Here is a 27,806-nt window from a genome sequence, read left to right as displayed (position 1 = left end):
TCGTCCTTAGCTACTGCTGTGGCCCAGTGGTTCTGTATCAACTCTTGTTCATTTGGTGGCTGGGGCAGTGTATCCGAGACTATTGGTGTAACTAGGGGGAGTGATGCAGCAACTCGTACGCCGTCTTGTTGGTAAGCTGGAGTTAGCATCACAAACTCTCTGCTTGCGATTCTATCGTCATCCTCGTCCTGTGGCATGTCTTGGTCCCGTCTAGAGAGGGCGTCGGCCCGTACGTTCTCCTTTCCTGGCCTGTACCTAATCTTCATATTCCCAAACCTTGACAGCTCGACTGACCATCGTACGTGGCGCTCTGTCATCTTTTGCTTCTTAGTGAAGTATTCAAGGTTCTTGTGATCCGTGATAACCTCGAATTCTCGTACGCCTCGGAGTTCGGCGTCCCATTCCTTCAAACAGCAGATTACAGCTAGGAGCTCCTTGTCGTGGATTGGGTAGTTGCATTCATGAGCAAGGAACTTGCGTGATAGGTAGGCAACCGTACGAAGTACGCCGTTTGGGCCTCTTTGAGAAAGAGTACCTCCTAGTGCGTGTCCAGAAGAGTCGCATTCTAGAACTGTAGGCAGCTCTGGGTCGAAGGGTACGAGAATCTCGTCAGATAGGAAGGCTTCCTTAATTGTACGGAAGCTTCTCTCTTGCTCTGTTCCCCATACAAACTTAGCGTCCTTGCGTGTAAGTTGGACTAGTGGTTCAGACAGTCGTGCGAAGTGGGGGATGAACTTCCTGTAGAAGTTCGCAAATCCTAGGAATCCTCGTACGCCTTTAACTGTGGTAGGCGAATTCCAGTCTTGGATAGCCTGTACCTTCTCTGGGTCCATAGACACGCCCTTCCCTGCTTCTACAATAAATCCTAAGTATTTTGTACGCTGGACGTCGAATTCACACTTCTTCAACTCTAATTGTAGTCCAGCTGTCTTAAGTCTGTCCAACACCGCCCGTACGTGGCTGTGGTGCTGGGATAGTGGTCCATCCGTGAAGATAATAATGTCATCAAGGTACGCTGAGGCGAATTCATCCAGGAAGTCTCTCAGAACCCAGTTTACGTAGCGCTGGAACGTGCTTGGAGCGTTTGCAAGGCCAAAGGGGGTTACTAGCCATTCGTACGAGCCAAATCTCGTCCGGAAGGCTGTCATCCACTCCTGCCCCTCTGTGATTCTTATCTTGTGGAAGGCAGCTGTTACATCAAGCTTGGTGTACCACTTAGCCCGTCCAATCTGGTGCAGGGTTTCCTTAATAAGAGGCAGTGGGTATCGATCCTTCTTGGTAATAGCATTTAACGCTCTGTAGTCAACACAGAATCGCAACCCGCCGCCTGGCTTCCGTACGAATAGAACTGGTGACGCTGCAGGAGAATTGCTCGCTCGTATGAATCCTTTGTCCAGGAGCTCATGCAGTGTCTTCCGTAGTACTAACAGTTCATCTCTTGACATGCTGTAGAGAGGCCCGTACGGAATCTTTGGGTCTTTGCCATTCTCTTGTTCTAGCTCCAGTTGGTGGTCTACCTCGGGCCCTCGTAAGGGTGGAAGGTCCTCTCCCTCCTTTGGTTGGAAGAGGTGTACGTACGACTGCAGGTATTCCGGAAGTTGCTGGCGGATTTGCTCTGCTGTCAAGGGGGTCTTGATCTGGAGGGCTTTCTCGATGTCGCGAAGGCTTGCTGCAAATATCTGCACCTTATTCTTCTCTCGCCGATTTCGTCGTACGTGTAGTTGGAAGGCTGCAGCAGAGATTAGGGAGAAGTCTGTCTTCCCCTTCTGTGACTCTGTACTGCGTACGGTGATACCGTATTGAGGCAGCCTTAACGTGTGCTGGCTAGAATCAATGATTCCACCAACTCGTTCCAGCCATGACTTCCCAAGAATCATGTCATAATCGTACGTCGTAGAAACAATGTATGCCGCAGCGCGTTGTTTCAATCCTCCAACGTCCAAGTCAAACTCTGTAATAGCGTTAACAGAGCTCTTCTGCTCGTTCACCCCATCAATCTGGATTCGGGGTATCTCTATGCGCGGTAAGCCCTTTAATCGTACAAGCTTCTCAGTTACAATCCCATAAGTGCAACAACCATTGTCAACCATAGCGGTGGCGTGTTCAAGGCCATTTATTGTGACATCTATTGACATAGGGGGGGTTGCTGCTAGCTGGGACAGAATCTTCTGAGGAGATCGTACGGCCTGAAGGAGCTTCACTGTGCTTAGCCCTAGCTTGCGTCTTTGAGCTAGGGCTCTTCTTTTCCCGACTCCTCCGAGTCGGTATCTATTCTTGTAGGAGTAGCTGCTGCGACTGCAGCAACTGTAGCTCCTTTTTCTTCTGTACGAGCGGGTCGCTTTCCAATCTTAGCCTGGCACTGAGCGACTCTGTGGCCTTGGTGCCCACATCTCAAACAGTCTCCTCGCTCTCTTCTTTCCTGAACCTGGGCCTGTGTTCCCCAGAATTCTCTCTTCGTACGAGGCTGGAACGCCGCTACGGTAGGAGTCCAATCCATCGCGTCATTGTGGTGATGGGTACGTGGGGGTGAGGTCGTACGGGGTGTGTAATTAAGAGAGGACTGATCCACAGCTTTCAGATTCTCCCAAGTGACACGCATTCTTTGAACGAACTGCTCGTACGTCTCCCCAGCAGGAGGTTGATAACCTACTTGGTAACGTAGTAGTCTCTTGTTCAACGAGTTCTTAAGGTAATCAATCTTCTGCGCATCGCTAGCGCTATCTAGACCGACCTCTAGGAACTTGAGATCAAAGGATTGTACGTGGTGGATAAGATCCCCTTTGCCTTGCTTCGTCGTACGAAGGAACTGCATTGCTTTCTCCTTAATCGTGGGGTCCATAAAGAACCCATCTAGCTGTTGCCACAGATCCTGGAGGGAGGGGCTAGATCTTTTCTCCATCAATGCGGTAACGTACGTCCTTAGGGCTGTGAAGGCCCATCCTTTCGTACGAGTGATCACGTAGTGAACTTGATCGCTCTCGCTTGGGTAAGCTCGTTGGTCTGCAAAGAGCTTCGCTTGCACGCGTGTCTTCCACTGAGTGTAGTCCTCGTGACTACCCTTCTCAAAGACCTCTACATCTGGTAGGCGTGGCTTCTCGTATCGTACGGGCTCTTGAATTCGGCCCGATGTTGACGTGGCAGGTGGGGTGGTCCCACCTGGACTCAGCACACTCAGCATCCTCCTCTGATCCTCGACAATTTGAGTCAGAGCCTGGAGTTGCTGGCTCAGCATATCATACGACTGTCGTTCCTGGGTTGCTCGGTTTAGGTCGCTCTGTAGTCGTCGTACGTGGTCTTGAAGCTCCTCTACTTCAAGCGCATGGTTTCTTTCTGGGGGGAAGTCCGTCCTGCTTCCACTTGGCTCTTCCCAGTTCATCGTATCGTCGTCCACCCGTGCTTCCATCGTACGAGTAGGGTCTTGCTAACCTGTAACACTCAACAAGTAGCCGCTCTTACTTCTAACTCGCCACGTGCGAGAAGAAGAGTAAGGTAAGGTTGATCTTTCTTCTAATGTTATGGGCGGAAAGAGGCCTGCTAACGAGTATGCATTTGCTCCTATGTACAGAAGAAGAAAGATAAGAGAAGAAAGGTTCTTCTTACGCGTACAACTCGCCTCTTATAGGCCTTATGCTTTACTGCTTTAGTCGGCGCTAAGTCGTACGTCATGTGACTAGAGCAGTCTGCTTAATATGGCGTAGCCTCTTACAATCTTGCTATCTTAAATCTTTAGAATTATACAAAAGAGTAAGCTAAGAGAGACTCTACCCCTAGTATAGACTTTCTAATAACTAAACTATTACTACCTAGACTATTAACTAACTTAGGCTAGTTATAGGCTAACGCTTCTTTTAACTCTTCTTTTAATTACTTTCTTTCTCTTACAAACCTAGCTCTCGCTTCTCTAGGTGTTTTTAATAGTACTTAAGTACTAGTAACTTATAGTTTGTTAAGCTTTCTTTTAGCTTCTAAGTGTTCTAACCTTCTAGCTATTCTTACTACTTAACTAAGTATTTCTACTAACAACTAATTTTCTGTAGGTCTCTAATTTCTTTAACCTTATACTTGTTGTCTTTAAGCTCTATATCTGTTGCTAGCTTAGTATCTAGAGGTACTAGTTCTAGGAGTTTCTTGTAAAAGATAGAGTAGATGCGTATACCTAGTAGTAGTTAGAGTTTATAATTTACTATACCTATTTCCTCTAGGATTTTAAATAGTTCTACTTAGAGGTTATCTAGTTTCTTACTTAGTTGCTTAGTTTTTAAGTTCTATTATAATAGGAAAACTTTATTTCTTTTCTTAAAGGTTAGTTTCTTAATTCTTTGTTTATTTACTACTTTAGACGTTATAAGGTTTCTATAAGTAATGTTCTTGCTTAGTTCTTTATGTAGTTCTTATATAAGGCAGGCTTTATTATCTACACTTATTATAATGCTTTCTACATTCTTTAAGTCTTAATAAGTAGTTAGCTTATATCTATAGTTTGCGTAGTGTAGTAAGTACTTTGTAGTCGCTAATTTTATACTATTGTAGGCTAATTATGCTATTAGTAAGAGTTTAACCTAGTTATCTTATAGCTTGTTAGCGTACATTCTTAGGTATTATTCTAGTGTCTAGTTTATTTATTCTGTCTAGCTATCTATCTTAGGGTAGAAGCTAGTTAATAGCTTCTTCTTAACACCTAATTTTGCTAGAAATATTATCTAGTACTTAGATATAAATAGTTTATCTCTATTTATTATAAATTCTTCTAGTATGCTATGCTCTAATATTAATGCTTTAGAGACTTTATACGCGTAGTCTTCTACTATAATAGTTTCTTCTATTAGTATAAACTTTGCTTCTTTAGTTAATTAATACATAATTACTAGAATTATATTATAAAGTTATTCTAATTCTAGTTTTAACAATTTTAGAAGCTTTACTATAAAGTCTATTATTACGCTACTCTATAGTTTAGTTAGTAGCTATAAGAGTTATAATAGGCTATAGAGCTTATATCTCTTAGGCTTATTCTAATAATAAGCTAAATAGTTACCTAAGACATTCTACACCTTCGCTTGTAAGCGTAGTATCGCAAACACCTTAGCTAGTTGCCTAACTATTTCTTTAGTTAACGCATATCTATATTCTAGAGATTTATATAGTTTCTAGATAAGACTTAATCTTATGTATAGAGGTATATACGTTTAATCTTCTTAAATTATATCTTAGTACTCTTGTTTATCTTGTAGTAGTTTATTAGAGCTGTTTTTATTAGGCTTAAACTACTAGCTAGCTGCTCTCTACTACTACTACTACTAAAGTGTTTCTACCTACTTAGTTACCTTAGCTACCTTAGCTAGTCCTAGCTAGTTATATTATAGTGTACTATTAGGTATCTTCTTAAATATAGCGTTATATAGTTCTTTATAATTTTCTTCTCTTAGATTAGACCTCTAGCTTAGAGCGTCTACTACTCTATTAAGCGTTCTAGCGCAATGCGTTATTCTAAAGTTAAACTAAGCTAATATCTTAGTATATTAGACTTACTATTAGTTAAGTTTCTTAGTTATTATAAAGCTTGCTAAGTTTTAGTAATTAGTAAAAACCTTAATTATATGTAGTAGTTCTAGTAAATAGACTTTCTATTATTTAAAGGTAGCTACTATTCTAAGTAGTTTCTTATTATAAACGTTATAGTTAAGTTCTACTTCTAAGAACTTTCTTAAATAGTAGAACACTAGTCTCTATTTCTTATCTAGGCACTACTATAATAATATTGCTCTAAGTATATAATCTAACGCGTTAGTCTTAACTTACGTCTCTTGTCTAGAGTTGTACATCTCTAGTATAGGTGCTTTAAGAAAGATCTATTTAATTTAGTTAAACGCTTCTTAATATTTCTTATTCTATTTAAACTCTATTTCTTTCTTTATAATCTCTAAGAGAGGTGCTGTAATCTTTAAGTAATTCTTAATAAACTTCTAGTAGTAATTAGCAAATTCTAGAAAGAATTGTATATCTTTAACTATTTTAGGTTATAGCTACTTCTATATAGCTATAATTTTCTTTAGGTTTATCTTAACTCTCTTTATAGATATAATAAAGCCTAGGAATTCTGTCTCTTTAATATAGAATTCGCACTTCTCTAGCTATAGGTATAGCTTGTATTTCTTAAGCTTTCTAAGCACTTTCTTAATATATTCTATATATTCTTTAAGTAATCTACTAGAGTACACTAGTATATTGTCTAGGTACGCTATAACAAAGATTCTAAGGTACTTATAGAGAGCGTTATTAATAACTAATTAAAAGGTTGCTAGCGCGTTTATTAAACTAAATAGTATAACTATATACTTAAATAGTCTATATTTTGTTTTAAACACTATTATCTATTTGTAACCTTCTTTAATTCTAATTTAGTAAAATCCTTTCTAAACGTTAAATTTTATAAACTACTTAGCTTCTTAGAGTTAATCTATAAGCTCTATAATAAGTAGTAAGAGATATTAGTTCTTTTTTGTAACGCTATTTAACCTTTAGAAGTTAATATATAGTTACTACTTTCTATTAGGCTTCTTTACAAACAAGATAGGTAAGGCTATTAGGCTTAATTCTAGTTAGATAAATCTCTTCTTTAAATTCTTCTAGATATAGTCTCTTAGCTTAGTATTATGCTTAGGCGCTATTAGGTATATTAGTTCTAGGCTTAGCTTAGCTTCTTTATCTAGGATAATCTTATAATTCTACTTCTAATAGTCTACTAGATTAGTAGCCTTGTTTTTCTTAAAGAGTTTCTTAAACTTATTAGTTTAATACTCTTATAGTATTTCTAGTAGTAAGAGTTCTTTCTTTATAGTTATAACTTTTCTTATCTAAATAACTTCTATTTTCTAAGAGTTCTTTACATAGATTCTTATAATCTTATATAGTAAGATGCTACTAAATCTTCTATTCTAGAGTAAGCTCTAATTTGTTAGGCGTGTCTTGTAGCGTACTTCTATAACCTTGTGTATAGGTTTTCTTTTAAGTATTATTCTTATTTACTAGTTAATAGTAGAGTTATAGGCGTCTAGCTAGTTATAACCTATTAATATATCTAGTCCTTCTAGATCTATAATATTAATATCTATTTAGTATTCTATGCCTACTATCTATAGCTTAGTAGACTTAGTTTCTATTTATATTATGCTGCTTCTATATTCTATAAGTTTTTTGTTAGCTAGTATTATTAGAATTAGTTTACTCTTAATTTAATATAGTATTTTGTATTTTTTAACTACTTATAGAGAGATTAATATCTATACAGCTCTACTATCTATAAGCGCCTAGATATTCTAACCTTATATAGATATAGTTATAAGTAACTACCTTACTTAACTATTAGTATTCTATACTTTCCTAAGAGTTGTTTTAGGTATGCCCTTGCTAGTGTAACTCTATTTCTAGCGGCATTTTAGTTTTTTACCTACTTACCTTTTCTTTTTCTAGAAAAGTAGCCTATATTAGTTTTAGAACTATAATAGATTATGCATCTATTATTATAATAAAAGCTCTAATAAAGGTTCTAATAAGGTATCTTTTTCTTAGTAATTTTCTTTCTTAGCTCTACCTTCTTAGCTTTATAGATAGAGTAGTCTATTACTTTATAGATATTTAATAATAAAGTAATATAGTAGTAGTTGTCTACTTATTATATTTTCTTAAGTTAGTTATAGTAGAAGAAACATCTATTCTTATACTATAGCTATAGAAGTCTCTTATAAATTTCTATTTTCTTAGGCTTATAGAGGTAGTAGTTGTCTGCTAAATACTTGTCTGCCTATAGGTTTAGGTAACAGCACCTTTTCTAGTTCTTTCTATAATTCTCTTTATTCTTTTAGTAGAACTCGCACTTTACTTTATAGTTATACTAGCATAATTCTTAGTATTCTCTAGTATTTCTTTCTTTAGGTCTTTTAAGGTTAAGAACCTCTATTTCTAGGTTCTTAAAGTATAGTTATTAGTGTATTACCTAATACCTAACTTCTTTAGTGTCTAGGCTAGTTATTATAATTTAGTTCTACTTTATATAGTTGTTAGCGTAGTGTGCAGTATCTCTGTATACCTAACACTAGTTTCTTGCTAGTTGTTCTAATATAACTCTATTCTTAACTTTCTAGTTAGTTTTCTTAGGTTTTCTCTCTATTATAAGAATATTGTTAGCTCGCTTTAGTTATTAGATAACCTTATAGTCTTTCTCTATGCGGGCTTTCTTATAGAGGTCTATATTACTAAGGTTATTATCTAGTTCTATCTAAGCTAGGTAGAGCGTGCTCTGTCTAACTATTCTAATCTTAATAGCTACTTACTTACTTGCTTTGCCTATAGAGTAGTCTTAGGCAAAGTGTTTAACTTTACTATATTAGAGACATACCTTCTTATTGTAACGCTTCTAGCGTTCTTTCTTAGAGAGACTATTCTATCTTTTTTCTTAGAGTTTTCTATCTTTAGCCTTCTCTTATACTTTGCTAGTTATAATAGTATTGCTATCTTTGTTATACCTTCTACGTTGTCTCTTTATATTAGCTATGTTAGAGTAGAAGTATTTCTTTTAATTATTTTACTTCTATAGCCTATTATTAATGCGTGTAGTAAGCTTAATTAACGCGTATAGTGTTCTAGGCTTATTGTAGTATATAAGGCTATTCTTAACATTTTTCTTAAGGCCTGCTTTAAAGACTATTTAAAGTACTATATTATTCTAATTAATCTTAGCCTATAGTTGCTTAAATTCCGCCGTGTAGGCTAATATAGACTTAGTTTACCTTTGTTAAGTAATCTATTTCTTAGCCTAATTTTTCGCGTTTACTTCTCTAAAGATACGTTCTATCTCTTATTTAAATTCTATCTAACTTGCAAACATAGTTTAGGTTTCTTTCTTAGTTCTATATTATGTAATATCTATAAGGTAGTTGTCTATATATAGCTACATCTAATTAGAAGCTTTTTCTTTTAGGTATGTACTTACTATAAGAATCTTTTTCTAGTTATTAGGTACTTTATTAAACTTGTAGTATAAGTTAATGTTAGTAAGAAACGTTTATAGTTCTTCTTAACTTCTATTGTACTTCTTAGGTAACGCTATCTTAGGTTTCTTTATAGTAGATAATTATTTATTAGAGGTAGCTATTAGCTAGCTTATAAGCTAATTAATTATATTCTATATCTTAAGTATCTACTAAGATTAAACTTAGGCCTGTTGCCTAAGGTGTCTAAGCTCTGTAGCACTAGAAGTATTCTCTACCTCTAAGTTAGATACATCTAGTATCTTATTATTTGCTAGTGCTAGTACTAAGAGTTCTAGACTCTAGGCTATATTATTCTAAGTAACTCTTAGAGCTAACATTTTCCTTAATTAGTAACCTATTTGTTATTTACGTCTACTAAATCTAGAGGTAGTTAAAGTATTATATAGAGTTAGGCTATACTTCTCTAAGCTTAGTCTATACTAAGACGAGGTAGACTAAAGTAGTAGTCTATAAGGTTTGTCTAGCAATTCTATAGAAAAGAGTTATTATAGAATAACTATAGGTAAAGACAATCTAATTCTATAACTAATAGAATAACTAGTTAATAATCTATATAAGAGATAAACTATTAGAGTTAACTATAATAAGTATAATAATAAAATCTAATATATTCTTATACCTACTACCTTAGGTTCTACTATTTTGTCTATTCTATCTTTATAGAATGTCTATAATAGTAGTGCTATTTTTTTATGTGCTGCTATCTCTAATAGTTAGCCTTAGCGGGATAGCATATTACGTAACCTCTAGCCTTGCGATAATTATTGCCTTCTATTAGAGGTTCTAATTAGTCTTTAACTCTCTACCTCTAATAAGAAGAGAATTCTTCTTTGTTACTTATAACACTTTAGTATACTATACTAGGTAGAACTAGTCTTCTATAACTTTAGGATCCTCGCAGAGAGCTTAAATATAGTTATACTTTTAATTAAACTTAACTTTAAGCTCTAGACAGCGCTTTATAAAGTTTATAGTCTATCTTTTACTAACTAGGTTCTAGTTGCGGACCTAGAGTAAATTATTAGCTATCTTTTTAATGTTAGTAAGCTAAGGCAGGTATTCTTACTCTAAAAGCTTTAGAATATATTATATAATTACTACCTCTTCTAATTCTTAAAAAGCTATTAAGTTAGGTATACTATTACGTTAATAGGGCGTTCTAGCTTGTTATTATCTAAGCGTAGTTTCTAACATATTATAGTCTTTTATAGCGTAATATATAGTAAGTATTACGTTTTATTTAAAAGCTTAAATTATAAGCTATATCTAAGCTTCTTTTTAGTCTAATACTACGTTACTACGTTAAGGTATAGCGAGGGAGATAGAGTTTTAGTAGAGTCTTAGCAAAAGCTAACTACTTGCTTGTACTAACTACTTGCTATGTATCTACGTTACACCTAATATTTTATTAAAAGATTATATTTTTCTATCTTTTTTATACTATGCGCGCTTAATAAGCTATTAAGCGCTAGTCTAGCACAATACTTAATAAGCGTAATCTACTTAACTATATAACTTTAAGGTTTTACTTACTTAAAGGCTCTACTTTCTTATTAACTACATTTTATTTAGTTCTAGACTTTCTCTAATATTTAAACGTCTTGCTTTCTACTTAACGCTTTTTACTTATATAGCACCTTTACAACACCAAGCTCTATTAATTAGATTACTTTTAATTCTAAGTTAAGAGAAGACAATTTCAGATAACATCGTTCAAAAGTAGGTCGAGTCGAGGATGCAAATGAAAATTGTCAAATTCTAGGGTATCGTATCTCATCTTAGCTATATGTTGTACAAGTGCGCAGTTTAATGCGTCCATCCAATCATTCCGTTCATTTCCTGTTCTCCGCTACGCTCGCGTCATCACCGACCACGACGATTGCCGGGGCAACGCCAGCCTCGGCCTCACTTACCTCGCTCTTCTTCTTCTTGAAGGTGAACAAGCTCTTGACCTTGCTCATACCAGTGCAGCACCATCGGTACACAATAACGACAGGCTTGCCGACAACACGTGCAATGGCAGCGAACCACTCATCCGGGAAGTATCTAATGAGTACCGCCCATGGAATGCAGACGAAACCGACAATGATGCTGATAGCCCATTGTGTACCATCGATACCTCCTGGCTTGATCTGGAATGCGCGCCCACCAACAAAGATGATAAGAACCTGAAGGCCAATGATCATCACGACGATGCCAATGAAGAACCAGTTCCTGAGTACACCCTCCAGCACATTGAGCTTGTTGTCCAGACGCCGGTTGTTGAAGATATTGAAGATTTGCATCCAGACGAAAGCGTTGAAGATGATGGTGTCGAGCTCGAGTTGCTTCTCGTCAATGGAAAGATCGTAGCCAAGGATGTCGCCACCGGCGAAGTATAGCACAAAAATGACGGTGATCTTGTAGATGTTCTGGCCCATGATCTGCTTCCACATGGTGATTGTGATGAGAGGGCCTTTGCCCTGTGGTGGGCGGTCAAGGATCTTCTCGGTCGGTGGGTCGGTAGCGAGTGCGAGGGCAGCGAAAGTGTCCATGATAAGGTTGACCCACAGAAGCTGTACAGCTCTGAGCGCAGGCTTCATGTCTTCATCGTACACCGCGGTCACGAACGCGAGAACGACAGCGGTAATGTTGACAGTGATTTGGAACTACGAGCGTTAGCTGAGTGGTTTGAGTTGGAAGATACTGTATGACTTACCTGGAGGAACTTTTGAACAGCGTCGTTAACAGCCCTACCCCACATCAGCGCGGTGATGATTGAGGAAAAGTTGTCGTCCATGAGAATAATCGAAGACGCTTCCTTGGCAACCTCAGTACCAGAGACCATCGAGAAGCCTACGTTGGCTGCCTTCAATGCGGGAGCATCGTTGGTGCCGTCACCGGTCACAGCGACTATCTCACCAAGGGTCTTGAGACGCTGAACCAGGATGCGCTTGTCTTCAGGCGATGACCGGGCCAACACTTGCAGTCGTGGCAGTACCTCGTCAAGCTGCTCCTCAGTAAGGCGGCGGAAGTCTGGTCCTTCCATTACTAGACCACCCTCGGTGTAGATTAGGCATTCGGTGGCAATGGCGCGGGCAGTTTGCATGTTATCACCAGTAACCATTCTCACCGTGACACCAGCCTTTTGTGCCTTGCGAACAGCCTCAGGCACACCAGGTCGTACAGGGTCCTGAATACCGACAAGACCGAAGAATGTGAGATCGCGCAGCAGGGAGGCGAAGTCAACACTGCCACCCTCAGTGAGCGTAGCATTGGCCGGTGGCCATTGCTCGAAGTCGCGGTACACTAGTCCGATGGTCCTAAGAGATCGGTTTGCGTATGTGTCGATCGCCTCATTCAGTACCTGGCGGTGCTCTTCCGACAGCGGCTCTGTCTCTAATGATTCGAAATGCGCAAATGCAGAGGCAAAGCTGAGGAGGATCTCGGATGCACCCTTAACGACGAGGCGGTAGTGTCCGTTCGGGAGCTTCACAACGGCACCCATGCACTTTTTGGCCGAGTCGAAGGGGAACATGTGTACCACCTGCTCGCTGTCGCGGGTCTCTGACAGCGAGACGAGTCCGAGATGATCCTTGGCGAGCTCGAGTAGCGCAGTCTCAGTCTTGGATCCGACGAAGAGGGGCTTGCCGTCCTCTTGACCTTCGAAAGCTGTAGAGTTGATTGCGATAGACTGGATGAGAAGTTGCTTCGAAGCGGCCGAAACCTTAGATGCCCATGCCGATATGGTTTGGTCCTTCTCCGAGGTGGTATCAGCGTGAACGAAGCTGGTAGTGCCGAATGTGCCGGCAACGACTGTCATCCTGTTGGTCGTCTGCGAAGATGTTAGATTGTGTTCATATCCAATCGATCTGTAGCACTTACCAAAGTACCGGTCTTGTCTGAGCAAATAGCTGTAGCATTGCCCATGGTCTCACACGCGCGCAGAATCCTGACAAGGTTATTCTCCTTCAGCATCTTTGTTGTCGCAAAAGCCAGTGCTAGTGTTACTGCTAGTGGGAGACCTTCTGGGACCGCTACCACGATAATGGTCACAGCAACAATTAGGATGTCCATGAACGCCGACCCCTTCTGCGATGCAGATCGGGTGTCACCAGACAGTCCACCAACAAAACGGAAAAGAAGGACAAAGAAGAGGAGACCGGCAGCTGCAGTTCCGAGGTAAGCGATGGCCATGGCAAGCTTAGCGAGCTTCGCTTGTAGTGGTGTCTCCTCGATCTCGACGCGGACAGACATCATGATACGGCCAAAGCTGCTGTGCTCTCCGACAGATGTCGCCATGAAGGTACCGACGCCCTCGAGAACCTTCGCACCGGAAATGACGAAGGGGTCAAGGCCCTTGGTGGACTGACCAGACTCAAGTGCCTTCATGACGGCGGCACCTGGTGTCTTGCGCATGGCGTCCGACTCTCCCGTAGCAGAAGACTCATCGCACTTGACATCGGAGCCATCCACAAAGATTCCGTCGACTGGAATGACATCGCCAGGTTCCAGGTGTATGATATCGCCGGCTAGGACGTCGTAGATGCTGATCATAGAGGTCTTTCCCGATCGTGTGACTTTGATATCTCGTTGTTCCTTCTTCGCATTGAGCTTTGCGAATGCCTGTTCCTTCTGCCAGTCATTCACGGCTGTGACGAGTACGACGATGACGATGGCTACAACAATTGCGCAACCCTCGACCCAGTCCACAGGTGTCGGGGATCCCGGTGGATGTTCCGCACCAAAGGTTTCGTAGAGTCCAAGTGCTAGCGATATCGCCGCTGCAACGGTAAGAACGATAAGTACCGTGTCATTGTACGCATTCCAGACGAGTCTCCATAGAGGAGTGACCTTTTTCGGTGGTAGTACGTTCCGGCCATGTATGCGTATGCGATCCTCGAAGGGCTTTCCGTCACTTGGTGCTCGACTTGATTCCTTCTCTTTTGTGGGTGTCTGTGGATTTGTTGCTTCGTCGAAGGAAATGTGCCTCGCAACTGTCGATTCGTCGGCACTCAGACCAGAGTGAGTGTCTGATTGTAGTCCGGCTGCGATACCCTGAATGCCGCCCAATGCTTGATATACAGGGAGCGACTTGGGGTTTAGCAGCTTGCTGAGCTGCGATGGTGTGAAAGCAAAGGGGTTGTTGGTGTCGGCTTTAGCTTCAGCGCGCAACTCGTTTTGCAGCGCTGTGTCGTAGTCTGCTACTACCGTCGATGCACCACTTGTGGACGCATTGCTAGGTGATATTGGTGTCCGGAAAGGGTCTGATGTTTGTGATGTGACCGTGTCTGCCTGACTCAGAGCACGCTGTCGCGTGTTGATTTGGAGTGTCGGAGGGGCAAGTTTGCCGGTCTCCATATTTGAAGTATGATAGTGATAATGCAGAAGAACCGCTGGAGAGATGCAGTTGATGATCGTGCTTCAAAGAAATAGAGACTATGTAGTAGCAGTATAAGGGCTGGATTGTAACAAGGCGGAGGACGAAAGCCTCTCAAGCTGCCATATACTCTTTCAAGGTTGAGGCGGGCTGTGTAAGTGTGGGCCACCATCCAAGACTGCCAGGCGCTTGGTGCGCGATATTGGTCTACCTGATGTGATACGTACTCCGCCAGAGCCTCGCTTGGCAACTGGTAGCCTCCTGAGGAACGATGATTCCGCGGCGAGTTTTCGCCTTCGCCAGCCAGGTGACATCTACACATTGGAGACTTGGTAGAATGACCGAGAACTCAGCCTTCCGCCTACGTCGCATCGATGGTTGAGCTGTAGACTTGTCGCCAAGGAGGCGAGATTTGATGCTTTTGGCCACTAACGGCGTTGATAGCGAGATGAGCGGCTGTCAAGAGTCCGGTGGTCTTGGAAGGGGGCAGTGCAAACCCCATCCGAGCACAGTGAAGCGCGGAGGCCCTCAGCGTCCGCTTCCACCGCATCGCTATGGACTACTGCACAAAGACTGTTGAAACAGAAACAAGGTGAGAAGAAAGAACGCGCGATAGTTTGAAGTCACGATTGAGTGTCGCTTCGATGTCCACCGTGCAGATCAGGGCGAGGCTAGCAGGGCTTAACCTGCGCCACGGTAGCGCCACTGAGGCTTTGCTCATGGTTTAGCCATCTTTGGTTTAGCTCACTCGACTCTCAGCTGCCCCAGCCTACCTATATAACATCTCTGCCTGGGGCTGTCCTCCATCCGTCAGGTATTCAGCATTGTGCCCAGATTCTTTCAGATGACAAGGACGTAGATGTGTAGGACCTCGTCGATAGCTTTTGCAAAGACTCGCCACCCATGGGCACTTTGATCGAGAGTCTCAGATAGCATGATACATAACGCCGGGAAAACACTGTATCTCCTATCGCCGTCTGAGTCTCTTCAACATGCTTTGGAAGGTCTCATCCGGCGCCATGTGCCCGATACAAGTTCCGTGTCTCCGTTGATACATGCTTTACCGCCTGAGGCTAACTTCACATGGCGTCCAATCATGATTGACCAGCTGCGCTCATCAGATTCTGCCTTGTCTTGGAAAGCGCCTGTTCGGTCTTATGTCGTGCGCATCTCGTCACACCCTCCGCTCAATAATCTCAGCTGGGCAGGAATGACAGCTACGATGAGAAGCGTGTTCTAGGCGTGCGCGTCAAGGTGACTGTCATCGAGGCTAGATGAGCCGCATGGCGGAATCTGTGGCGCAGTCGGTGTGGCGCATTATCTTCGAACACGGGGCTGCCGAGGTTCAACTCATTGGCATCCGGCGACAGCTTTTCACAAGGAAATTGACAATCTAGACTGTCGGAGGCGGAGTAGAAAGGAGACACAAGGACACGCCCGTGGAGGTTGGAACATGTCATCAAAGGAGAGAGCGATGATGTCATACGCGGGCGCACGGATTATTTGCCGCTTGCGAACTGGCAGCTGGGAAGCTCGTTCTCGTGCGTGCCCAGGTGCCTGATTTCAAGTTTGATTGCGGAAGCCTAGACTGCTATGCTTCACACCGCGCCCATCTCGTCTCATCGAGGCTGCTACACCAACAAAAGAAAGTAAGATTATACGGCAAAAAATTTCCGCTTTCCGGCCGCCCATATCCCAAAGCACTACCTAGGCGGATGTCTTTACGCCTCCAGTAATCCCTTGCGAAGAATGCACTTGGGATCCACCGCAGGTGCCTTGATGTATGGCATGTCCCTCGTCTGTTCCAAATGCACGCTCCCATATCGCAGTAGCCCTCCCAAGGTACCAGGTGCAGCATCTATACCCTCGTTCTCCGGAAGGTCCAGCAATGTGCCGATATGGAGTGTTTCGCCCAGTCCTTTGCCATGTGTAATCTTCTGCATCACACTCTGCGTCAACATGCCCCACGTGGCCTTTCTCGCCTTCTCATATTCCACATCGGACTCGTCAGCATCCACTCTCATGGTCAAAAGCTTCATGAAGTCTGCGCTATCGAAGCCAAGAGTGTTCTCAGCAGGAAAGTCCTCGGATAGCGCATGCCATAGCAAGATTTTCTCAGCCCAGTATGTGACGCCATCGAAACCACCGTTGGGCTCTTGCAGCCACGTTAAGCGTATCCAGGCGAGACACTGTCCAATGTATCCGATGAGAGTCTGCTCGTCGACTTTCCACTCCCACTTGAATCCGGCTTCGTAAAGAGCGTTGTTATTCATCTGCTTGATGAAGCTGATGAGAGGCGACTGCACCACGCCAGTAAAATCGGTACGGCCCTTCCAGAGCTCGAGGAAGATCAGGTGCCTGTCCACAGTCAGTCTAGTGAATTATGGCTGAGTAGGCACAACGCGCCAATTCTTGATGAACTTGTCGCCCTTTCGAGAAGCCACGACATGATTCGCCATGAACTGCCCATACACCAGTGGCGCAGCAACTGTAAACGGGCTGCTGTCGTCCCCAAGCTGGTCCCAGCAGACCTTATCGAGGTGGCGGAACACGATGCATCCGACGTCCATCCACACCCCGCCGTACGTGTACAGTGCTGCGCCACGCAGGAAGTCGGCGCTATGAGGGCCTACGTATGGTCCTGTCATCGTACCCTTCACAAAGGTCTCTGGAAGAAGCTCGGTGGAGATCCAAGTCAACGCGTGATTTAGCGAGTCCGGTACTGTATCCAGCACGCGAATCGTCCACTCAGGGCCATGAAGTCGCACCCAATTGATGATGTTGCGCTGCGTCCACTCCGGCATCTGCTGTACGCCAGCATGCCAGAACGTCCAAATGTTCTTCTCGGACGTGATGGGTGCATGTTTCGTCAAGGCATCCAGAATCTCAGCATCAGTGCGGTTGTCGTTAGATTCAACGTACTTCAGCTGTGATTGGTATTCTTCTGGGATCTGATACATGGGATCTGTCATTATGGACGTAGAAAAGGGTCGAGCGTGCACGTTCTGATGCAACTAGTATACGTAAAGCCAAAGACGTCTGTGTATCTCGACGCGCAACTAACCAAAGCCACGACGGGCTTCTATACTGCTTGAAGGGTGGATTGTCGGTCATACGAGTTGTACAGCTCGAATTTATCTTATTAATCCATCACGGGTTTACCCGCAAGCATAGCACGACAAGCAGCTCGGCACTGTAAACATGCCTGCATCCAGCACGCAACCTCGCTCCAAGCATTGACGAATGTGCCAATGAGGCCATAAAAGGGTCTTTACCCCGAGGTAAGCGCTAGAAACAACGTCGTGTAACGATGCAGCGTTTTATCGGTCGCTTTGATCGGCAGCTCATCATGCTGATTCAGGATATGACTGCATTGCAGTACTTTTTGCCCTGCAGCAGCACGTTCGTGGACGAAATGTTGGTCTTTGTGGGTGTGTGGAAACCGTCATACTGTGACCATCGCGATTGCTGGAAAAGTAGCGGCACACCCGACATACATGTGATAAGGCACGAATCAAGTCGCACTACTTGTGCCGATTGCATCCAAACATAGGAGTCTGCTCACGTTACTCACCAAGATGATATACACTCAACATTTTATCGTACACTGTTGGTTCAAACTTGACCAAATCTACTCCCGCAACTGGAGATGATATGTACCCAACTGCTCCTCAGTCATGCGATTTGGGCTCTTCACCAGCTGATCCTCTCCTCTCCCACTCTTCGGGAAGGCAATGACATCCCTCACGCTATCTCTGCCGCACATGACGGCCATCAATCGATCCCATCCCAGTGCGATACCCGCGTGCGGCGGGCAGCCGCTCCTCAGCACATCAAGTAGATGCCTGAAGTCCTCTACACGTTCGGGCTTCATCTTGAGGATGTCTTTGAAGATGAATTCCTGCATCGCGGCGGAGTGGATACGGCGACTGCCGCCGCCAAGCTCGACGCCGTTGACGACAATGTCGTAGTGCGCTGCTACCGCAGAAGAGGGCGACGTGAGAAGGAGATCGACATCTTCGGGTGTCTTTGGAGCGGTGAACGGGTGGTGTGTTGATGAGAAGCCTGCTGAGCCACCTTGGCCTGGTTCATTGTCGCTCGACGGGGTAAATAATGGGAAGTCTGTGATCCAGACGAACTTGTAGTCTGTGGATGCGGGTGCTTCAATCAGTCCCTTTGCTATAGCTGCTTTGTAGAGAGCAAGGCGCAAGTTTCCCAGCATGGTGGAGCCGCCCGAGAGGGGCGCCTTGGGACGTGCCTGGAGGACAAGAAGGTCGCCGTTTTCCACCGCCAGCGTTTCAGGGCCCTCCATCACATATTGGTAGCCCAGTGGTCCGAGGCCTTGCATAGGCTGCGAAAGATCACCGATAAAGATACCCGGCTGACCGTCAGGGTTGTCGAGGAAGATCTTTCCGTCCGGACTGTCAAGGAAGTCGGCAACGAACTTGCGGGTTGTCTTAGGGTCGTCAGATATCGGTATCTTGATTGCATCGACGGCTGGATCTTGTAGGGAAGTGATCTTGCTGATCAAGTCGGTTGTCAGGTGTTCCGTAATTGTGTGAATCTATACTCATTAGCTGAAGACAGCTATGTCGTGTCAGCTACAGACCTTTGCCTCAAATCTCAGATCCGGTTTATCTGATCCGTATGCAGCCATTGCCTCCTGATAAGTCATCCGTGGAAACTCCTTCTCTGTCTTTTTCTTGATGACTTTATACCACAGCTCCCTCAGTAGTGCTTCAGTCTCGCCCATGACGTCTTCCTCGTTCGCGAAAGACATCTCCATATCGAGCTGTTCCAGTCAGCGGAGGCTTTAGCAGATATACGTTGGCACTGACCTGAGTAAATTCCGGCTGTCTGTCAGCCCTCAGATCCTCGTCTCGAAAACACCTAGCGAACTGGTAATATTTCGTGAAGCCTGATGCCATGAGTATCTGCTTGTATTGCTGCGGGCTTTGTGGTAGCGCGTATGCCAATCCTTTTTGCCGTGTCGGTACGAGAAACTCTCTTGCGCCTTCAGGCGTTGATTTGAACAGTAGAGGCGTTTCGATCTCCTTCCAGTTTACATCATTCAAGTGCAGTCTTGCTCTAGCCATGGCTTTCGACCGTTGAATGAGATCCGAGCGCAACTTCGAGTCTGTGCGAAGCTGTAGATGCCTTTGGTCTGGGCCGAATACAGTGTCATCCTTTATGATCACATCATCCGATATGGAGTTAAGTGGCTGGACATGCTCCACAGCGATCTCCCGGGTACTGAGCAAGTTCATACCCGCGAATGTGTTGTTCTGGGCCCCTTTACGCTCCACAAGTTTCCCCCGTACTATGACGGGAGTCCACTCTTTCAGCAACCGCAGGGTCTTATGCGCGTCCGGTCTATCCGCTTCGTCGTTCAGAGGTTTGGAGACGAGTTGGACACATGTTTCTTGGTTCCTGTGGCGGAGCATCGTGAAGGAGAGTTTGCTGCTAACATCTCGCCGTGCGCTGATATAACCAGAGACCTCAATCTTCCCGCCGGGAGGACTATTAGTTATTCTGACATTCCATTCATCATTCAGATGCTTCCACGAGGACGGTCGAACTACAACATAGTGAGCGAAGGCATTTGATATGTCGATGAAATCATACTGGTGGCCTTGAAGTCATCAAGAGTCTTTTGCAGATTTTCATCCCGATTTAGTGTTTGCGAAGTTGCGAAGCCTTGCGTTGCGTGCCTCAGACATAGGCCTGCACGATTGGGCGTAGTCCCGTGATGGGGTGTTCGACAAAACCGCGAAATCTCTGCGTAGGAGCTGCGTACGCCATTATCCCGTCTCAGCGCATGTCGTGAGGCGATTGCAAGACTCATAGTGTAACGCAGCGACTGATTTAGCTCCCTTAGGTGTCAACGCGAGTCTGACTACTCCAGTGAACGCGCAGCAAGATCTCGAAGACATGCCAAGCCGCACCCGCCACTAGCCTCATCAAGGTTAGCGTCCGCCCAGACCACGCTGCAGAAGCTTCAAAAGGTTTCCGGCGCCCACACCCAGTTCTTCTCGCTATCCCTCCAGTTTATAACAAGTAAGCCACCCCGCTGTCGCGACACTCTTTGCGCATTCACTAACGAAACCACCAGATGATGAAAGCCTAGCGTGTATCAGCTGAGCAGCTCTCCTCGTCCGCCTTTGAACTCTTCCTTTCGGGGGCTTAAGTGGTTCATTGGTAGATTTGGATGTGGTTGCATGACTTCCGCGTCCGGCACACACACCTTGTTACAAAACGGACGCTTTGACGGCATCTCTGATTCAATAAACTGGTCGGTGTCCTACAAATATCGCACGCGACGCAACGACGACGGCCCTCGCGATCGAGGCGCGCAACGACGCAATCACACACTAGGTGGAAAGGGCTGTGTATACTAAAGTGGATAGCAATACAATCAATTTTTCCATGTTGCGCATGACATGTGAGTACCGGATTTGTGATGTTGGAACAGAGGATGAGCTCTTGAAGACCTGCGTTCAGCGCGAGGCACTGAACGACATCATCGCCGCAATTACTGCGAGTGGAGAAGTAGACCATCTTCTATCAACTCTCCTCAGTCGGCGAAAGAGTAACGCTTTGTCAATTACCCCTCCACCAATACTCTATGGGAAGAGGGGCGTAAAACACTTGCGACATACCCATGCAATCGTGATTCCTGGCGAAGCCATCACCTGAAAGATCTTGGGCCTCTACGTAGCTTTTGGAAAGTGCAACTAGCGTTGTCCATATACACACGTCGACTGGCCACTGGTACCTGATGATACCATCCACCTCTATACAGCAGAGACTATGTCTCTGGTCAAGCAGACATCGAAGGTGGTCGCGTTCTACGTAGTGGCGTAGCGAAGCTTGTTGGAACTCATGTTTCGGACCCGAAAGGGTTTGTTAAATGGTCGGCGCAGTCCAAATGAGGCAGTTTGTCGAAAGCCGTCGATTGCTCGTTTCAGATCCGAACCAAAGCAAGCTCTTTCGGATCCGAGTCAAAGCAAGCTCAAAGATGGGCGTCCTCTCGCAATTGGTGTAAGCCACTCACACCACGAATGAGAGAAGTCATGGCTCGCTGCAGGTTGCACTCAGTATTGTGGAGTTTTGTATCATTTCGTAAAGAAGTAGGAGCGATCCCCTAGGTAGCGAGCCATCACCGTACCCAGTCCTTTCTATCAAGCCCGCGACGCAGCGATGCCTAGTAATCGCTTCTCACGTATGAGGACAAAAACATGCCTGAAGTATGAAATGTGGCATGAAGCAGCAAGGCCAGTACAATGCGCCATCGAAAATACCCTTCGACTGCTTGTCATCCTATGCGCTCGGCGAACGGCGTGACCGCGACCTCGAGCTAGTCGACGAGCCGGTCTATGACTCCGAGCTGCCTGACTCCGCGCTTGGTCCGTTGCGGTAGCTCGAGTCGGATGTCATCTCGTACGACGACGAGCCGCGGTTGTGGTGGGCATGAGAACGATCTTCGGGATGGTTGACGGTGTCGGATCGGTGACCATCGAGCGTCTGCATATGTACCGGTAGCGGTGCCACTGGCTTCTCAGTGTGGCCTGTGGAGGTAGAGAAGGTGCCGAAGGAGGGCATTGCTTGACGCTGGGTCATGGTAGGCTGTCTGGTACCGGATCGCAGCTGCTTCGCAAAGTTATACTCGTCTGTGCCATCGGTTGCCTGTCGAGCTACAGAGGTTTCAGCAGTGTCTATAGAGGACTACATGGGACATACCAGATGTGGCCTCGTAATGGGTAGAGCTTTGGCCAACTTCATGCTCATGGTACGCTTCACGGCCATCGTGGTCTGCGCCGGGATTGGCAGTCTCATACTCGAGCATCTTCATCAGACGGTAGAAGATGCATGCTAGAATGGCGCCAAAGAGGGGTCCAATCCAGTAGATCCAGTGATGTCCAGGCCATACACCGGTCACGACAGCTGGTCCGAAAGAGCGAGCTGGGTTCAGTGAGCCTCCAGTGAAGTATATACCTGTGTTTGTCAGCATCAATGTATTGGGATGCCTCGAAGTGTTACAAACCGGCCAGCTCCGCGATGAAGAGAGCAAGGCCGATGCCAATCGGAGCGACGAACGTCGCCTTGTGCTTCTCTGCTGCCAACATGAAGATGGTCAATAGTAACATGAATGTCAGGAACATTTCGATGAAAAGGCCTCGCGTCACCGAGGTCTCCTTGCTGAGGGTTGTGTTCACGGATAGTGGTCCTGGGAAGAGACCAGATACGACTGCAGCGGCAGTAATGGCGCCGACGAGTTGCGCAATAATGAGCAGTAAGACATTCAGCCATCCAAGCGCTCCGACAAAGCCCATGGCGATCGTAACCTAGACCTTATCAGCGTGTCCATCCTTATCAACAAGCTTCAGTACACTTACGGCAGGATTGAAGAGACCTCCACTGATGCGAAAGAAGACCCAGACCGTGACTGCGAGCGAGAAGCCGAATGCCAAGGAGATGTACAGCAGTGATCCAATGTCCATGGGCCTGCTACCGCGAAGATTGTTGGCGACCTGTGTAGCAGCGAAGGCGAAGAACAGGAAGAGGAAGGTGCCGACAAATTCACCGGCAAAGGAAATGAAGAGATGGCGCGCTCTGTTTGGCAGCCATCCGAAACCAGCGAGACGTGGCTCTCCAGGTCGGTTGGGGTCTTCAGTGTATCTCGACTTCATGCCTGGTATAACCATGACGCTTTCCGAGGGGCCGGCTGTAGACCATCATCATCAGCTAAAGACTCGTGAATACCACGAGTGAGTTTCATACATGTGCGATTGCGTTTAGGTAGGTCGTAGGTGATGGGCTCGTGAGCTGAGGTTCACAGCCAAGCAGGTGAGACGTAGGAATGATATGAGTATTAAAAAGGCTGCTGAGAGGTATGGAAGCTAGTAGTAGGACTGAATGTACGAGGAGCTGAAGGTATGAGAGGCGTGTAGGCTGGGAAGTCGAACGAAGGGAAAGACGGGAGCAGCGTGACGACACGGAGGGCGAGGGGAGAGCGCAGGCAGTCGTGGAGGTGATTTTGACGGGGTTCTTTCCGATCGAAGTAGATTTTGTCATAAAGCAGAAGCCGCGAGCAGACTCAGATGAGTGATAAGGAAGGAGCGGCCCACGAGCACAGTCTAGGTGACCGCGGCATCTCCAGAGACATTTCAAGGTTACCTTAAAGACCTCTGGAATGGCCATCGCCTCGTATTACTTTTGCTCTGCTCACAACACATTCATGTTTGGTTCACCTCCACTCTCGTCATTACAGATCCAACGCAGTGAACGTGTCCGCCATAGTCTCGTGGAAGCGACCATCGCATGTACGCTTTGGAGCCGATGAGTCGATCAACCGACGCATAGTCTGAGCGTCTTCTATCAAACTTTGCTGATTCATCGAACTTCCCATGCCGTTCTAGTATATGGAATCTGAGAGCTTACAGAGGGTTCGCAGACTAAGAATGTTGACTGTCTCCTGTCGGCGCATTCTGAAAGATCAACGGGTAAATGCGGAATTCAGACTCAGATAACATGTCGCTAATCATCAGACACTCCGTCACGAAAGATGCATTGGGGTCCGGGACCATTACGATAAGGCGGATGGGGTGTTTGGTGTTTCCGACGTTTCTAGCATGGTCGAGTGCGGGGAGCGACGCGCTTGGCACCCATCATGCGCACGCGCAGCTGCCCATCATGCCGGTGCCCCCGATCCCACCAGGGTCTCACATCGCGACATCATCGGGCTCCCACCAGCCTTTCACTCGGCAGCACGCGCTTCCTTATCGCCTTCCTCACACGCGTCTCCCGTACTGCAATCGCCGCAACAGCTCTTCTTGCACATGTGCGCCATTTGTTGTCTCGCGCCACCCGAGTAGTGACGACCCTCCCGCCTGTATTATTACCGCATCATCCATCGCTTCCTGCCCTTCACTTCGCCCGCGTGACCCCAGGCAGGACCACATCCCGTCTGTCTCCTGATCTTAGTCGATGCCTCTACACTCCTAGATATTCAGCATCATTTGCTGTTCTTCCTTTCTTCACCTGCTCCTGTCGCCGCGCGGCTGCTTCCGCAAGCATGCGCCCACTCCGCCTATTGCTTTCGCTGTCTACGAGCCTAGTCGCCCTCACGCTCCTTCTATACATGGTAGTGGGAACATCGCAAAATGAAGAACAGGAACGCATCTCAGTTGCGTCGAGCCGAGGCAGTTTCAAAGCCATGTTCTCGTCCCCATTCCCCAGCTCGTTGTTCCCTCCGTCCGCGATAATTAGTTTGACCGATGACAATTCGACCTTCTTCCTCGCTCGACCCGCTGCCTTCGGCCCCGCGCTACCCAAAGGAGGCTTGAGCGGCTCTCTGTGGATTGGCAGCGGGTTCGGAGATGATACCATGGGCGCTGGCGGCGAGCTGGGTTGCAGCGACGTTCCCGGCTGGGAAGATGGCAACGATGACTTCACACGGGCTTCACGGCCATCGGGCCGTTCCAAAGAAAAGGCCAAGGACACCAAGCCAGACAGAATTTTGTCTCCAAAGGGAGGAGTACCTGACGTTATCGAGGACAACACCAAAGACGCCGTTGCGGACGATGGAACAGACGATCATCTGCAGCCAGGGCTTTCCAACACGCGCATACTGCCACGAAGCAAACACGCCGATATACAGTCACTACAAGAGAGTGCTGAAATTGCTGGCAAGGTCGTACTCCTCAAGCGAGGGGGTTGTGGTTTCCTGGCCAAAGTTCAATGGGCACAATCGCGTGGAGGAGTAGCCGTCATCGTCGGTGACGACGTGCGTGGCGGCGCCCTCGTTCGCATGTACGCCAAAGGTGACACCTCTAATATTACAATTCCGTCCCTGTTTACTTCGCACACAACCGCGCATCTTTTGTCTTCGCTCTACCCAGGAGACGGCATGCTTTCGGATTTTGCACAGGCCTCTCATGCCAGCGCCAAGGGACACTGGCAAGGTCAGGACATTGAAGGTCATGCGACTCTTTCAGAAGCGCCACAGGTTGTACACACTTGGGCCCACGGGAAGCAAACTTCAGAGGGCCAGCGCACTAGCTGGTTGCACTCATTCCTCTCTGCATTTGGTTATGACGGAAGCAATGATTCACCAAAAGCTGGCAGCCGACGACTACCCAATAGCGGCGACCTGGAATGGGTTGAGGTCAGTGAATGGGAAGATGACCAAAACCCCATCAAGACAAAATCGGCAGCGCCCACGGCAATGCCCACCAAACTCGCTGACGGTTTCGTCATTGGCGAACATGACTGGCGGGATCCTGACCTTTTGCGACTCACTGCAACGACGATTGCATCTATAGAAGCAGCTAGCGCAACTCCAATCAGTACCAAAGCAGGTAGCAATGCCATACCTGGCAGTGGTGAGTATACCCCAGCCAAGCCAAAGACCGGTGTGAAGAGCCCTTGGAGCTGGTGGTTTGGCTCTAAACACAACACGGCGTCTCCAGTGTCATCCAGTCGTGCGCGCACAAGGAGCATTACTTCGATCATTGGTGCCAACTCTGCGTCTATCAAAACCTCCTCGCCTGCGACTAGTGCTCACAAAGGCCTGTGGGTCACGCTTACGCCCACCAATGTTTCAAGCAGTCCTTTCTTCGATACTTTACTCGTACTCGTCGTCAGTCCATTGGTCACATTGACGGTTGTGTATGCCCTCCTGCTGCTCAGATCTCGTATACGACGTCGCCGCTGGAGAGCACCCAAATCCGTTGTTGAGCGTTTGCCCGTCAGGACCTATCAGACAATAAGCGATTCGTCATCCGCAGCGACATCTAGCGCAGCTTCACCTACTACTCCCTTACTTCAGCATTCTGCAACTCGATCCCGATCTCCCGAGCCTCGGTCGCGCTCAACTACTGTGTCAGAGACCCCAGCCACGTCGACATCCGTGCAGCATGCATCTCGTGACCGTGAAGAAGAGAAGCGAGAGTCAGGGCTAGCAGCATGGAGACGACGCTACGGTGGCCGTCAACGAGAATGTGTTGTTTGTTTGGAAGAGTATGTCGATGGTGTCAGTCAGGTCATGAGCTTACCGTGTGGTCATGAGTTCCACGCGGATTGCATGTAAGTTTTTCTCTTTCATCCTATCGACACAGCCGATCTGACGTGAGTAGAACACCCTGGCTTGTCACGCGCCGGAGGACTTGCCCCATCTGCAAAGGCGACGTTGTACGTTCCTTGAGTCGGAGCTGGCACGATCGGCTACAGTCAGCATCGCCAATGCGCTCGCCTCGACTGTCTATCAGCGAAGACGAAGTACAGACGGAAGCTGCCGAGACTCGCAACATGTCACCTTCTGCGTCGCGACCTATACCCATGTCCAGATCTGGACCCACCGATTCATCTCCGCGCGATGATGATATCGAAGCCGGCTGGTCTGGGGACAACTCTCGGAGGGCCTCTGGAGAGATTCCGCGAGCTTCCGAAGCGGGTCCCTCATTACGGGAGCTAGCTTCTTCTGTTTCTACCGTAGTTTGGCGCGGCTTTGACGCAGTCCGAACGACGACTGGCCTTCAGCGACGGTCTCCGCCTGAAGATGTCGACAGAAATAGGTGATTTTGCTATTAATGAGTTACGGTTTCATATGATGGTTCTTGGTTGCATTGAAGGCCTATACCCCTGGGAAGCACACCGGCGTTGCATCTGAGCTTGCATTGGTCATAGACATAATTACACGTCAGCGAGTGGCTCGCTTGAGGGCGATTTGGCACAGCCTTAGACAACTTGCGCGCCCTACTCAATCCATAAGTCACTCCTTGTACAGCTAGTAAAAGCTACAACAAATGGAAGCTCTGTACGGGGCTGTATTGACTTTTCTTTCTTACACAAGATCACCAGTCTCGCATGTTGTTTCTGAACTGCGTAGTCTAGTACGACCAATGCGCGTGAAGACGAGCGTCGTCTGACGTAGTACGGAAATAACCAGGCTCATGGCTAGAACGATGGGTTTAGCGCCTTGGCGTCAGCGGCCCGCGTAGGTCATCCCTGAGCTTCAAATCGCCCACATTCTCTCGCATCCGTTCGTCACTTTTGCCAAATTCGTTCAGCCGTGGACCTCTCATCGTTGAGCTTTAAGAGCAGCAGACTCAATTCGTGGTCTGCTGCTACGTTCCTCACCATCAGCACAGCTTGGCCAAGTGATCCGCGGCCATACCACGTGAGATCACCACGCAACAGGAAGACGAATGGAAGGGCGCACGACGTCCCGGCTGAGAGATGGAACCCCGGGAACCCTCGACTGAATACCCGGAACGCATATACAGCACCTAATATACCCATACAGAGCTGTCGTATTCCAGCCGCAAGAGCCTCCGTTCAATCAATATGCCGTCCCACCCGGCAGGAAGCAAATGAGAGCTGACTTCAATTGCAAC

General features: G+C 46.3%; 5 protein-coding genes across 5 annotated transcripts; 1 reads left to right on the top strand and 4 right to left on the bottom strand.

The window, feature by feature from the left end:
* Positions 1-10,780: 10,780 nt before the first annotated feature.
* On the bottom strand, positions 10,781-14,580 carry BKA58DRAFT_95668 (plasma membrane calcium-transporting ATPase 2). Its single transcript, XM_046176275.1, has 3 exons — positions 12,915-14,580; positions 11,749-12,864; positions 10,781-11,698 (listed from the first exon to the last, which is right to left on the bottom strand). Exons 1-3 carry the CDS (start codon positions 14,388-14,390, stop codon positions 10,883-10,885), a joined length of 3,408 nt encoding a protein of 1,135 aa, XP_046029265.1. The 5' UTR covers positions 14,391-14,580; the 3' UTR covers positions 10,781-10,882.
* A 1,466-nt stretch (positions 14,581-16,046) lies between these two features.
* BKA58DRAFT_452469 (uncharacterized protein) lies at positions 16,047-17,381 on the bottom strand (the record flags this gene model as incomplete). The annotated part of the gene is made up of 2 exons (XM_046174425.1): positions 16,047-16,767; positions 16,831-17,381. The coding sequence occupies 2 exons, from the start codon at positions 17,379-17,381 to the stop codon at positions 16,131-16,133; spliced, it is 1,188 nt and encodes a 395-aa protein (XP_046029264.1). The 3' UTR covers positions 16,047-16,130.
* A 510-nt stretch (positions 17,382-17,891) lies between these two features.
* On the bottom strand, positions 17,892-20,296 carry BKA58DRAFT_377229 (aspartyl-tRNA synthetase-like protein). The gene is made up of 4 exons (XM_046169598.1): positions 20,035-20,296; positions 19,248-19,987; positions 19,019-19,201; positions 17,892-18,973 (listed from the first exon to the last, which is right to left on the bottom strand). Exons 1-4 carry the CDS (start codon positions 20,252-20,254, stop codon positions 18,041-18,043), a joined length of 2,076 nt encoding a protein of 691 aa, XP_046029263.1. The 5' UTR covers positions 20,255-20,296; the 3' UTR covers positions 17,892-18,040.
* Positions 20,297-21,513: 1,217 nt separating this feature from the next.
* BKA58DRAFT_95635 (aquaporin-like protein) lies at positions 21,514-23,517 on the bottom strand. The gene is made up of 5 exons (XM_046176274.1): positions 23,191-23,517; positions 22,806-23,134; positions 22,454-22,754; positions 22,150-22,404; positions 21,514-22,103 (listed from the first exon to the last, which is right to left on the bottom strand). Exons 2-5 carry the CDS (start codon positions 23,112-23,114, stop codon positions 21,784-21,786), a joined length of 1,185 nt encoding a protein of 394 aa, XP_046029262.1. The 5' UTR covers positions 23,115-23,134; positions 23,191-23,517; the 3' UTR covers positions 21,514-21,783.
* A 615-nt stretch (positions 23,518-24,132) lies between these two features.
* On the top strand, positions 24,133-27,465 carry BKA58DRAFT_466116 (RING-9 protein). Its single transcript, XM_046174994.1, has 2 exons — positions 24,133-26,496; positions 26,547-27,465. Exons 1-2 carry the CDS (start codon positions 24,485-24,487, stop codon positions 26,986-26,988), a joined length of 2,454 nt encoding a protein of 817 aa, XP_046029261.1. The 5' UTR covers positions 24,133-24,484; the 3' UTR covers positions 26,989-27,465.
* The last annotated feature ends 341 nt before the right edge of the window (positions 27,466-27,806 follow it).

Source organism: Alternaria rosae (genome assembly GCF_020736505.1).
Source record: "Alternaria rosae strain MPI-PUGE-AT-0040 chromosome Unknown BKA58scaffold_2, whole genome shotgun sequence".
NCBI lineage: Eukaryota > Fungi > Ascomycota > Dothideomycetes > Pleosporales > Pleosporaceae > Alternaria > Alternaria rosae.
Note: the sequence above shows the minus strand (reverse complement) of the source record. Positions and strands in the feature narration are given on the sequence as shown.

What these genes read in the sequence shown, in the direction of transcription:
- BKA58DRAFT_95668 (XM_046176275.1), bottom strand. Translation starts at nt 14,390, where the DNA reads ATGGAGACCGGCAAACTTGCCCCTCCGACACTCCAAATCAACACGCGA. An exon ending in CAGACAAGACCGGTACTTTG is followed by an intron (nt 12,865 to 12,914) that starts GTAAGTGCTACA and finishes ACATCTTCGCAG; the next exon opens with ACGACCAACAGGATGACAGT. An exon ending in CTGTTCAAAAGTTCCTCCAG is followed by an intron (nt 11,699 to 11,748) that starts GTAAGTCATACA and finishes TAACGCTCGTAG; the next exon opens with TTCCAAATCACTGTCAACAT.
- BKA58DRAFT_377229 (XM_046169598.1), bottom strand. Translation starts at nt 20,254, where the DNA reads ATGAGTCTTGCAATCGCCTCACGACATGCGCTGAGACGGGATAATGGC. An exon ending in GACAGCCGGAATTTACTCAG is followed by an intron (nt 19,202 to 19,247) that starts GTCAGTGCCAAC and finishes TGACTGGAACAG; the next exon opens with CTCGATATGGAGATGTCTTT. An exon ending in ATCTGAGATTTGAGGCAAAG is followed by an intron (nt 18,974 to 19,018) that starts GTCTGTAGCTGA and finishes TAATGAGTATAG; the next exon opens with ATTCACACAATTACGGAACA.
- BKA58DRAFT_95635 (XM_046176274.1), bottom strand. Translation starts at nt 23,114, where the DNA reads ATGGTTATACCAGGCATGAAGTCGAGATACACTGAAGACCCCAACCGA. An exon ending in CTTCATCGCGGAGCTGGCCG is followed by an intron (nt 22,405 to 22,453) that starts GTTTGTAACACT and finishes TGACAAACACAG; the next exon opens with GTATATACTTCACTGGAGGC. An exon ending in CCATTACGAGGCCACATCTG is followed by an intron (nt 22,104 to 22,149) that starts GTATGTCCCATG and finishes AAACCTCTGTAG; the next exon opens with CTCGACAGGCAACCGATGGC.
- BKA58DRAFT_466116 (XM_046174994.1), top strand. Translation starts at nt 24,485, where the DNA reads ATGCGCCCACTCCGCCTATTGCTTTCGCTGTCTACGAGCCTAGTCGCC. An exon ending in GAGTTCCACGCGGATTGCAT is followed by an intron (nt 26,497 to 26,546) that starts GTAAGTTTTTCT and finishes TGACGTGAGTAG; the next exon opens with AACACCCTGGCTTGTCACGC.